Genomic DNA, 12,891 nt, shown 5'->3' on the forward strand with positions numbered 1-12,891 from the left:
ACGACGTACATTCATCTCGCTCACACTTGCGCTCAGTGAGAGTGAGAAGAATACGAATCTACGGACAGTACGGAGCCTTAAGATTAATATTATTTCGGAATTAATCCGTTAATTTCCGTTTTGCTGAATAATAAGTAATAAATAAAATTTTAATACACCAAACTATTTATTATGTACTGAAATGAATTAAAATGTAAGAAATAAAATAATTGTTTGCAACTTTCGCGTTTTGTTTTTTCCTGATCCTTTAATATTATATTTTGATAATAGGTACATCGGCAGGAAAGGAAATCACAAATATTTAGACACTGGCTATCATCGAAGCGACTGACATGTCTCTGCTGGTTATACAGCAGAAGTAGTAAAGATAAGAGAGTTGTTCAAAAAGATTTTGGCACAACATTACTGTGAAAAAACCAAAGCGTACAGGATTTTTTGAGCACTTCACCAACTTAGCTATTAGCTATGTGGTTTACTGTATAATAACTTATTTTATTTGCCATTGTTAAGACCTTTAACACTCCGACATAAAGCTGAAATTAACCGAACTAAACTATACAGTCTTAACAATAATATTTAAACCCTATTACTCAACCAGATAAATAAGTTATGTTATGATAAGGCGAGTAGACTTTTAAAATCGGCCTCATTGCGAAAGTGGATAATCTGATTGTATGTCTATGGTAATCTGGCTGGCTACGTTTCGTTGCATCACGGTAAAGTGTACGTCAAACATGACGTGGCCTAAAGTCTTAGATTAAACTTTAAAAAATAGATAGCAAGCTTAAGCACCAAAATATATTCAGCTCACGTGAACTCAAATAAACCCAAAGAGCATTCTTTCTTAATTATTAAAGTAATATTAATCACTAAAATTAATTATTTACTGGATGACTCATCTGTGTTTAGCTACACCCGTAAACGCGTTCTGTCAAATTTGACTTTTGTCATGTTGGAACTAAGCGGATTTCATCAAGTTTAGTGGAGGAATTCACCTTGTTTTTTCCATATTACAATTTGTTCTCGTGTTGTTATAAATAAAAGCGGACTCATGCGGCTTTGTTCGGGTTCTAGACACTGTTATTTATAACCTACGGCTGTGTTATTGGTGATACATAAATGTTATAAGCTAAAATGTCTCGGAATCGATGCGACGGTCTGCTTGCGCGAGTGGATTTTCCACTTTACACGCTCCAGACTTTGACGAATCGGCACGTACTGGTGGCCGGAGGTGGCGGAGCCTCGAACACAGGCGTCGCGAATGGATTCGTGAGTATTATCCCTTTGTTTACGAATTTTGAACTAATTCTGATAAATAGACTGATACTACGTGTCAGCGATGTTATCCTTGAACTAAGTCTGTGTAATTGCATGTTTCTTTTAACAGCCTCACATTCACTTTGATTCTGATGAGTTTGCATGTGTTTTTATAGGAAATATTCGAGTTATCGCATAATGGGACAAGGTTCGTGGCGGAGGAGGTGATGAGACACGAGACGGGGCCTAACGTGGTGATGACGTGCGCGGTGCGGACGGCTGACAACCGCACCTTCCTCACGGCGGGCCAGGAGAGCCACTGCCAACTCTACCGGGTCAACATCCGCATGGTGGATGCTGCAGAGATGCGGCGGGGCAGCTTCCGAGCGGAGAATGGTCTTATACGGCGGAGGAGACGGACTGTGTCAGAGAATGAGAACATTTCCAAAACAGACAAGAATAGCAATACAATGGAGAAGAGAATGTCATTTGAAATAAGGCCCAGCGACAGTGTCCAGACAGATTTTGGGTAATGTCTCATTTAGCTATTTACTGGTTGATTCACAAAAGCTCGCATGAATGGAATGAATCTTTCCGGTGCATGCGACACTAATCTCAAAATACACCACTGCTCAATTACTATCAATATTATAAAAAACTATTCTCATAACGAATGAAACTCAAATGAACTTGTTACCAAAATGAACCGTTCTCGATTTGCACTTTCCTCAATATGGGCCAATTCCAAATTAACTGAAGCTCATAAAAACCAGTACACAAAAAACTCTTTTCCCAAAATACCCTAAATTTGAAATACGGGAAAGTATCAGAACACCCGATTTTCATAATAATTGATTCACAAAACGTCATGTTCCCAAAATACACCAAATTCACGATTGTCATACTTTATACGGGTACGGTGCTTTTTAGGGTTCCAATATGAAATATGTATAGGTAGATACTAATATATTTATTACAATTTGCAGCAAAATAGTATCGATAAATTGAGAGAAATCTAAAAAAAAACGTTACCGGGCTCTTTAGTTCGTATCAAACTCACGGCACTTGTGTTTAGGAAAGATAGTTTTTCAGCGAAAACTATTTTTGTTGAAACTACTTGTAATGCACTATTCCCTTGATTTTTCATATTTTTGTTAAGCTCGGTATAGTAGTATTTTTCTAAGATGTCAGAATTGCCTTATAGAACTATATAGGGCAATTCGGACGACTACTACTGCTCAAAATTTTTCGAGGAAGGCAATTTCCTCCAAACGTATACACTGAATCAAAAAACTTTCTTTGTAACCTCCCTATCCTTACTATTTTTAGGGTTCCGTAGTCAACTAGGAACCCATAAAATTTCGCCATTTCCGTCTGTCTGTCTTTCTGTCTGTTCGTCCGCAGCTTTGCTCCGTGATGGTTAGTGCTATTAAGCTAAAAGTTGACATAGATATACAAATTAATATCTTCGGCCTCCCATACACATTAAGTGGGAATTACATTTTTTTTCGCTTCAATCCAATCGCGTAGGATCAAATGATGTCGCGGATGCGAAGCAACCAGTAGTGCGATTCGCACATTTCCAATTATTATAATTTTTGTTCTCGTGACTAAAATTATACCTGTGCCCATCATAAAGGAGAGCGGGCGCCCTTTTTGGTTCTCAATAAAAAATAATTTCAGTGCTGGACCTCCTCTTGGCCATGGTGAATCTCAAGAAACAAAATGATGACATCGATTCCTTTCCTAAAATATGACAATCAAGAATTTAGTGTATTTTGGGAAAAGGCCGTTTTGTGAATCAATCATTATGGGAAACGGGTGTTCTGTGATTGAAATTTAGAGTATTTTGGGAAAAGAGCCTTCTGTGTATCGGTTTTTATGAGCTTCAGTCCATTTGGAATTGGCCCATATTGAGGAAAGTGCAAATCGAGAATGGTTCATTTTGGTAACAAGTCCATTTGAGTTTCATTCGTTATGAGAATAGTTTGATATAATATTAGTAGTAATTGAGGATTGGTGTACTTTGAGTTTAGTGGTGCATGCACCGGAAAGGAATGAATGAACCTATGATTGTACGAGTGCTTAAAGGATTTAACCAACTGGAGTCGCCTTCAACTTTCAACTTCAAAGAGCAAACTTCATATTTATATGGCAAAAACGACTACTCTATAACAATGATTTTAAACTTCATTTCAAAATAACAGGGTTCAATTTTCCTTGATTTCTGATACTCGTCTGCCCGTTAAAGGGTTAAGAGCTTGCCCCTCTGTTGAAAACATCGGCCAATGATCATATGTATTGCATGTATTGTCTGATATATTTTCATTTACTCATTTATTCAATTTGTGCCAGTTCTTGTGAATCAACATGTACACCAATCAGCTCTTATAGGAAGTCTAGCCAACATGAATTTGCAGCTTTATAACTTGTTTACCTGATAATAAAGGGTTACCAATCACAAATTAGATAACAGGGTCAAAATTATTTTAGTTGTCTTGTTTTTCATCCCCTAAAAATGTGACGGAGTATAGCTTTTTGTATGAGATGAAATTTAGTTTTTAATTTTTGTTATGGTAAATGTAATTTAATTTATTTAATAAAGATACATGACATAGTGGTCCAAAACAGGACAACAAATATAATTTTGACCCAACAATGTTATTAAACTCAAGTGATATTTTCCTCAACATTAATTAAAATTTGTAATCAGCTGTTTTCTGCATAAATATGTCTCTTTTCTGCATCATGAATAAGTATCACACAAATCAATAAATGACTGCAGCCATTGAATAATTGAACAAATTGCATTAATGAGTTGCTTGGGTGAACATATTTAGTACACAACTGCTGTCACATTTATCAGACTGTGACCACACATGTCCAAGTGATTTCACACACTATATCCAAATGAGCATTTACTGCCTACTTTCTTCAAGTCTAGTAAAGTTACTTGGTTGTAGACTACTTCCATATCATGATAGTAGACAGTTTTAGAAGTAGGTAAATTAACAATTTTAATTGTCTTCTGATCTAGTACATTTAATACTACAAGTAAAAAGGAAAACTAAAATTTATTTGATCAGTAAACAAACATGTTGATCCGGGCTTATATTTCAAGTTACGTAATCTATTTACATAACTCACTTAACCCATGTGTATATTTATACTCTTTTAGCTTAGTGTGACAGAAACATAGTTCTGGTAATTAATGTCAATCCAACACATTTCATTCTCATAATCTATTATTATTAATATACACATTAGATACCATAAAGTGTAATGGATAAACCTATTACGTGTTGGTATTAATGCTTTTAAAGCCACATGGATACACAAGTTTATAACCTACTACTCAAATTTTATATTTTTATACATGTCTGGGTGTTCCTGTCATGTCCAGAGTTTCAGACAGAATCAAGGTTCCAAAGCCAAATTTTTTTCATATATGTCAGTAGCAATACCTCTCACACTTATCTACCAGTAAAGGCAGGCAAGAAAGCTGTCTGACATAGGTAGCTACCCACTTAATATGATCACGTTTGTTTAATACAATAGGCCATTTTACTTTGGTCCCAGCAACTTATTTTCATTTTTGTTCATGGTTAATACGCTTTAAGATGCGTTTTTACGCGGTCCCTTCAAAATCTTCTAGCAGGTTTTATTCTACATAGGTACAGTGCACAAGAAACTTAAATGAAGCAAACAAAGAACTAAGATTAGAAAGTTATTTCCATTCTGAAGTCATGCTAATCTAATGTGCATTTCAACTGCTTTGCATTCCATTAGAGCATGGCACGAGTTAGCGTCTACGTTTACAATTGTCATCCAAGTAATAAAACTGAGCAAGCTATAAATAAACTGATAGCCAAATACCTTTAAAGATAAATATAAAAATATTTTATTATTCAAGTATGCATATTACAATGCGCTTATGAACGTCAAATAAAGCTACACCGGCTCTAACCCTACACCTGTGACCCGAGAAGATTTAAATGCCCCCTTAATTGGAGGAGGGTATCCCAATAAGGACCCGCAAGAAACTCGGCGGGACACATCTTTTCAAAACATTCCATCTTATAATTAACATGCATTAAATAAGAAAAAAATACAATTTAGATTACTATAGAAATCCCTTTTTTTGGTACCCGATTTTTTGGTATTTGCTCACCTAAATGACATAATTAGAACTTCGTCACGTGACGTTCGAAATGTTTTAAAATTATAATCAACTGCCATCAGAACATATTATGTTGTATAATACACAGGTCAATGGGTTAATCAATTTTAATACCCATAATAACAAACTTTATCATTTCTTTTTAGATAAAACTATGAAAACGGATTATATCGCGTGCAATGAGTTTATAATACATCCTGACGTTTCGACGTTTTCTCTTTAGATTATTTAAGACAGTTTTCTATATCTTCGTATTTCTTAACATTTCTAAGTTCATCATAGCGCGTATATCATCAAATATAAATCATATATACGGTTTCACTCGCGCGACGGGTTTAGGAGAGCCTAAGAGGTTATTATATTATTTGCTAAGAGGTTTCCATTTTCAAGCATTAATACTCGTAATGCTTGAAACCGGTTTTAAACCGTAACCGTTAAATTAGTTTAATGATTAACGTTAGTATGCCTCACGACAGTTTAAATTCGATTATAGTTTATTTGTTTAGGTATTTAACAATAAGTAGGTAAATAAAATAAACAATACGTCTCGACTGTTTTACGTAAATATTTAGTTATTGGAGAGTGGTATTAATATTGGCTTGTTTTACCTAGCCATGTGGTTTGTCCTGTCTGTCTACTCTCTCTTATTTATCTACTTTAGCTATGAAATTAGTGATCACAATATTTTGCATTACAATTGTAGTTCGTGTCATCCACGATGACGCGCAAATTTGTCAAATCTAACCTTGAATAACATGACTAGCGTAGGGACAAGTGGTGGCATTTTGAACAGAGCGGGAAATGGAGTCGCTTAGTTGCATTTTATGATTAAATGATTAACGATTACATGATTTTTCGTAAACATATTTATTACACTTTTTAATTCTAATTCAAGTAGTGCAATAGTTTTTAGACTCACCTCAAATCAAATAAAATCATTTATTTCGAACAAAAGTCCATAATGTGTCAGTAACATGACTTATTTGACTTATTGTCCTATTTCCCCTAGATGGGGCATATTAATACATAAATTTAGTTAGTGCAAACATAACATTAAAACAAATATTTACATAATTGGGCATGTAGCTGCACTCAGTGTTTCAGCCACAGTGGGTCCCACCGGTAGGCCGACGTGCAACAGGATGCTACGTAGCCCTTACATAGCATGACGTGATTAATGGACAAACCCTAACATTATTGATTGCTTGCAGCCCGGACCCGCTGCAGAGGGTGGTCCGCATCAGCCACAACGGCAAGCTGCTGGCGACGGGCGGCGCCGACTGCAAGGTGCGCGTCTGGAGCTTCCCCGCCATGCAGCTGCTGTTCGTGCTGGACGCACACACTAAAGAGGTCTGTAGTTTGTGCATACCACTGTGAGGTCCGACAGCCCTCTGGGGTCCGGTTTGAAAAATAAAACGGGTTTCCGAGCCCTGCTGACATGTACAATGTGTCGAAATTTGAAACTCATTTTGGGTTGCCGCGTCATTTAACATTTTTTTAAACAAGATTTTGACGCTATGAAAAAAAAAACTAATATCCATTCTTTCAGTTGGACGACCTAGACTTCAGCCCGTGCGACTCCACTCTGGCGAGCATCGGCAAAGACGGTCTGGCGCACTTGTGGCACACGGCGCGCCGCGCGCCGCCGCGCCTGTCCGTGGCGTGCCAGCCGCCCAACGGCAGCAAGTACCTGTTCCGCCGGTGTCGGTGCGTATCACATGGTTACTTGACTGTGGTGGGACTGTCTACAGCCCTATTCAATCATTTACTGCCCACCCTGCTGCTGTTGCGATTACAGTAATCTACTGCCCACCCAAAGACACCACATACCTTAATTTTTCATGCTAAGTTTAGAATCGGGTTAGGAACACCGAACTGCGCTCCAGAACTGGTATCATAGATGTGGGTGTTAAGGCCTTAAGTGGGGTTGGGCGGGACACGTCTGCCGTATGCACCCGGATCGGTGGGCCAAATTGGCTACCGAATGGACACCGCAGATTAGCCGGGGCAGAGGCAGACCAAAAAAGAGATGACGGGACGCTTTTTGCAGCGACTGGCGGGAACATGCTCCAAACCGTGATGAGTGGCGGAATAAAGGGGAGGCCTTTGCCCAGCAGTGGGACACAAAATAGGCTATAAAAAAAAAAGTTTAGCATGCGACGACTCTTCTGGTAATTTTAATATTCCCTTAAATTGGTAGCGTGGCATAAGAGTGCCATAACCATTTTATTATGGCTCCAATATCGTTAGGGCCTTTGAGTCTTGTACTACGGCACCTTTGACGTATTTTGCGTATTAAAAGGTTAAGAACAAAAAATAGTAAAAATGTTGATTCGATGCCCAAGATACTAAAAATACTAAATTATTTACAGATTCGGCTCCATAGAAGACAAGAAAAATGAACATCGCATGTTCACGATCGCCAACCCCCTCGCGCGCTCGGGGAAACAAAAGGGGCTCATCCAACTCTGGGATCCCACCAGTGGCGAGCTGCGGAAGACTGTCATCGTGAACGAATCGCTGAGCGCGTTGGCTGTGAGAGACGATGGACGGTTTGTGGGCGTCGGGACCATGTTTAGTGGATCTGTGGATATCTATGTGGCGTTCAGCTTGCAGGTTAGTATGGATATGATACAAGTCTAGGGTCCGAACAATTGAGAGCTGCGGAAAACTGTCATAGTCAACGAATCACTGAGCGCGTTGGCCATGAGAGATGTTAGATTTTTCTTCACAAGTGTGATGAAAACCATTGTGTTTAACTCTGGTAATAAGAATATTGCAAACTCGAGTCTTTAATTCTATAGTCTCGTCAGCGTCTTTAGAGTCTCGTCGTAGCTTAGTAACTTTCTGGTCATAGTGGTATTGAAGTTTTAGTATTTGTTTGTAATTCCAGCGAGTGCTGCACGTGCCGCGCGCGCACCGCATGTTCGTGACGGGGCTGGAGTTCCTCCCCACGCGCGCCTTCGGGCCGCCCGTCACCAGCGGCTCCGAGGCGGCGCTGCTGTCCATCTCCGTCGACAACTGCCTCGCCGTGCACAGCCTGCCCTACCCGAGTGAGTATACAGCCTGGCTGCAGTCCCTGCCCGTCACCAGCGGCTCCGAGGCGGCGCTGCTGTCCATCTCCGTCGACAACTGCCTCGCCGTGCACAGCCTGCCCTACCCGAGTGAGTATACAGCCTGGCTGCAGTCCCTGCCCGTCACCAGCGGCTCCGAGGCGGCGCTGCTGTCCATCTCCGTCGACAACTGCCTCGCCGTGCACAGCCTGCCCTACCCGAGTGAGTATACAGCCTGGCTGCAGTCCCTGCCCGTCACCAGCGGCTCCGAGGCGGCGCTGCTGTCCATCTCCGTCGACAACTGCCTCGCCGTGCACAGCCTGCCCTACCCGAGTGAGTATACAGCCTGGCTGCAGTCCCTGCCCGTCACCAGCGGCTCCGAGGCGGCGCTGCTGTCCATCTCCGTCGACAACTGCCTCGCCGTGCACAGCTTGCCCTACCCGAGTGAGTATACAGCCTGGCTGCAGTCCCTGCCCGTCACCAGCGGCTCCGAGGCGGCGCTGCTGTCCATCTCCGTCGACAACTGCCTCGCCGTGCACAGCCTGCCCTACCCGAGTGAGTATACAGCCTGGCTGCAGTCCCTGCCCGTCACCAGCGGCTCCGAGGCGGCGCTGCTGTCCATCTCCGTCGACAACTGCCTCGCCGTGCACAGCCTGCCCTACCCGAGTGAGTATACAGCCTGGCTGCAGTCCCTGCCCGTCACCAGCGGCTCCGAGGCGGCGCTGCTGTCCATCTCCGTCGACAACTGCCTCGCCGTGCACAGCCTGCCCTACCCGAGTGAGTATACAGCCTGGCTGCAGTCCCTGCCCGTCACCAGCGGCTCCGAGGCGGCGCTGCTGTCCATCTCCGTCGACAACTGCCTCGCCGTGCACAGCCTGCCCTACCCGAGTGAGTATACAGCCTGGCTGCAGTCCTTGCCCGTCACCAGCGGCTCCGAGGCGGCGCTGCTGTCCATCTCCGTCGACAACTGCCTCGCCGTGCACAGCCTGCCCTACCCGAGTGAGTATACAGCCTGGCTGCAGTCCCTGCCCGTCACCAGCGGCTCCGAGGCGGCGCTGCTGTCCATCTCCGTCGACAACTGCCTCGCCGTGCACAGCCTGCCCTACCCGAGTGAGTATACAGCCTGGCTGCAGTCCCTGCCCGTCACCAGCGGCTCCGAGGCGGCGCTGCTGTCCATCTCCGTCGACAACTGCCTCGCCGTGCACAGCCTGCCCTACCCGAGTGAGTATACAGCCTGGCTGCAGTCCCTGCCCGTCACCAGCGGCTCCGAGGCGGCGCTGCTGTCCATCTCCGTCGACAACTGCCTCGCCGTGCACAGCCTGCCCTACCCGAGTGAGTATACAGCCTGGCTGCAGTCCCTGCCCGTCACCAGCGGCTCCGAGGCGGCGCTGCTGTCCATCTCCGTCGACAACTGCCTCGCCGTGCACAGCCTGCCCTACCCGAGTGAGTATACAGCCTGGCTGCAGTCCCTGCCCGTCACCAGCGGCTCCGAGGCGGCGCTGCTGTCCATCTCCGTCGACAACTGCCTCGCCGTGCACAGCCTGCCCTACCCGAGTGAGTATACAGCCTGGCTGCAGTCCCTGCCCGTCACCAGCGGCTCCGAGGCGGCGCTGCTGTCCATCTCCGTCGACAACTGCCTCGCCGTGCACAGCCTGCCCTACCCGAGTGAGTATACAGCCTGGCTGCAGTCCCTGCCCGTCACCAGCGGCTCCGAGGCGGCGCTGCTGTCCATCTCCGTCGACAACTGCCTCGCCGTGCACAGCCTGCCCTACCCGAGTGAGTATACAGCCTGGCTGCAGTCCCTGCCCGTCACCAGCGGCTCCGAGGCGGCGCTGCTGTCCATCTCCGTCGACAACTGCCTCGCCGTGCACAGCCTGCCCTACCCGAGTGAGTATACAGCCTGGCTGCAGTCCCTGCCCGTCACCAGCGGCTCCGAGGCGGCGCTGCTGTCCATCTCCGTCGACAACTGCCTCGCCGTGCACAGCCTGCCCTACCCGAGTGAGTATACAGCCTGGCTGCAGTCCCTGCCCGTCACCAGCGGCTCCGAGGCGGCGCTGCTGTCCATCTCCGTCGACAACTGCCTCGCCGTGCACAGCCTGCCCTACCCGAGTGAGTATACAGCCTGGCTGCAGTCCCTGCCCGTCACCAGCGGCTCCGAGGCGGCGCTGCTGTCCATCTCCGTCGACAACTGCCTCGCCGTGCACAGCCTGCCCTACCCGAGTGAGTATACAGCCTGGCTGCAGTCCCTGCCCGTCACCAGCGGCTCCGAGGCGGCGCTGCTGTCCATCTCCGTCGACAACTGCCTCGCCGTGCACAGCCTGCCCTACCCGAGTGAGTATACAGCCTGGCTGCAGTCCCTGCCCGTCACCAGCGGCTCCGAGGCGGCGCTGCTGTCCATCTCCGTCGACAACTGCCTCGCCGTGCACAGCCTGCCCTACCCGAGTGAGTATACAGCCTGGCTGCAGTCCCTGCCCGTCACCAGCGGCTCCGAGGCGGCGCTGCTGTCCATCTCCGTCGACAACTGCCTCGCCGTGCACAGCCTGCCCTACCCGAGTGAGTATACAGCCTGGCTGCAGTCCCTGCCCGTCACCAGCGGCTCCGAGGCGGCGCTGCTGTCCATCTCCGTCGACAACTGCCTCGCCGTGCACAGCCTGCCCTACCCGAGTGAGTATACAGCCTGGCTGCAGTCCCTGCCCGTCACCAGCGGCTCCGAGGCGGCGCTGCTGTCCATCTCCGTCGACAACTGCCTCGCCGTGCACAGCCTGCCCTACCCGAGTGAGTATACAGCCTGGCTGCAGTCCCTGCCCGTCACCGTTATTTTTTAGGTTAACATTTCCATAAAGTTCTTGTCCGATTAGCCGGTTTAGAACAATAAAAACCGGTTTCTTCCTAAGTGGATGTCTTTGTTTACGCGGCACACCACCAGGCGGGCCGTCTCGTCGCTCGTTGAGTAAACCGGTTTATTTAGGTAAGAATAAAGTTCTGAAAACGTTTCCGTTCTTACGAAAGTTCGGAGTAAAACTAATATAAACCGGTATTTACCGCTATTTTTAAAACTTTATTTTTTTGGTGCAATAAAGAATATTTACTTCCTTACTATGTTTGAAATGAGACAGTCTCTGGTCAAACTATATCTTCGGGCCAGGGGGCCTACCGCGAAATTCGCAAACTGCGGGAATCTTCTTTTTTACTCTCATTAAGACGTAATTAGAGTGACAGAGAAAAATGCCCGCAATTGACGAATTTTGATTTTCGCGGTTATAGTCCAGAAACCAAGACGCGTTTATTTCATATACTTCCATATCATTCTAAAATATCATTTTTCTTTTTCAGGTACTATGCCCGCCTGGGTTGCCATCATTCTAATAGTGTTCGTCCTGTTTTGTACGTTTACATTATGTTCGTATCTAGGTATTTAATAATTATATTATTTTAATAAAGTATTGTAAGTATCAGGGGGTTATGTTGGTATTTAATTTACATTACAAGCTCATATACATAGTTAAATGTATGTATTTAATAGGATCAATTGAATTAAATGAAGTGCAATCTTGCAACACCAAACAAATGTGTATCATTCTGTTCATCCTAATTTTTGTCTTGAATGTGTACAGGAAAATAAATTGTCGGTTAATGCCAGACGGCATTCTCTTCCAGCCAGCTATTGGGCTAAAGATAAAGATGTATTTATATCATGGCCTTTTAGGTATATATGGCAGACCTTGGTCACCTCGGTAGAAAAAAAAATCGGCCAAGTCAGGAAGGGTTCCGTACCATTATCTATAAAAACGGTCACCCATCCAAGTTGCTTGACTTCGGTGATTGGATGAGAACCTGGAGATTGGAAAGAAATATTTATTTTATTCTGTTTTTAGTATTTGTTGTTATAGCGGCAACAGAAATACATAATCTGTAGAAATTTCAACTGGCTAACTATCACGGTTCATGAGATACAGCCTGGTGACAGACGGACGGACGGACAGCGGAGTCTCAGTAATAGGGTCCCGTTTGAGCCTTTGGGTACGGAACTCTCTATCTATAAATCGTACTCTGCCACTATGACAGCTCAGCTTATAGGGTGCGTGCATGAACTGTAGGAGGCAGCACAGAAGCCGTCAAATTTTTGGCGCGAGGCGTAAATGTGATGTTTATTGTTCCGATGTAGCCCACAAGATGGCAGAACCGCTGCACAAGAAAACACGTGACGTGTAAATGTACATGTTTATGGTTCCGATTCTGGCCACAAGATGGCAGACCCTCTAACGCGCACGATCCCTATTTACCATAGTTCCAGTTGTGTTGACGTTCGGGTGACGCGCGATATAAATAAAGTACAACAGGCATGAGTGCTGGGACAAAAACGCCGGACTAAGATTTTTTTTTTTAAAGATTAGCAGGAGG

The 12,891-nt window shown here is 45.0% G+C and overlaps 1 protein-coding gene across 1 annotated transcript; it reads left to right on the forward strand.

Annotated features, from left to right (window-relative positions):
- The first annotated feature begins 936 nt into the window (after window positions 1–936).
- On the forward strand, window positions 937–12,217 carry LOC133518439 (prolactin regulatory element-binding protein). The gene is made up of 7 exons (XM_061852125.1): window positions 937–1,269; window positions 1,434–1,786; window positions 6,649–6,787; window positions 6,987–7,144; window positions 7,810–8,053; window positions 8,331–8,490; window positions 11,824–12,217. The coding sequence occupies exons 1-7, from the start codon at window positions 1,135–1,137 to the stop codon at window positions 11,907–11,909; spliced, it is 1,275 nt and encodes a 424-aa protein (XP_061708109.1). The 5' UTR covers window positions 937–1,134; the 3' UTR covers window positions 11,910–12,217.
- The last annotated feature ends 674 nt before the right edge of the window (window positions 12,218–12,891 follow it).

Source organism: Cydia pomonella, chromosome 5 (assembly GCF_033807575.1).
Source record: "Cydia pomonella isolate Wapato2018A chromosome 5, ilCydPomo1, whole genome shotgun sequence".
Lineage (NCBI taxonomy): Eukaryota > Metazoa > Arthropoda > Insecta > Lepidoptera > Tortricidae > Cydia > Cydia pomonella.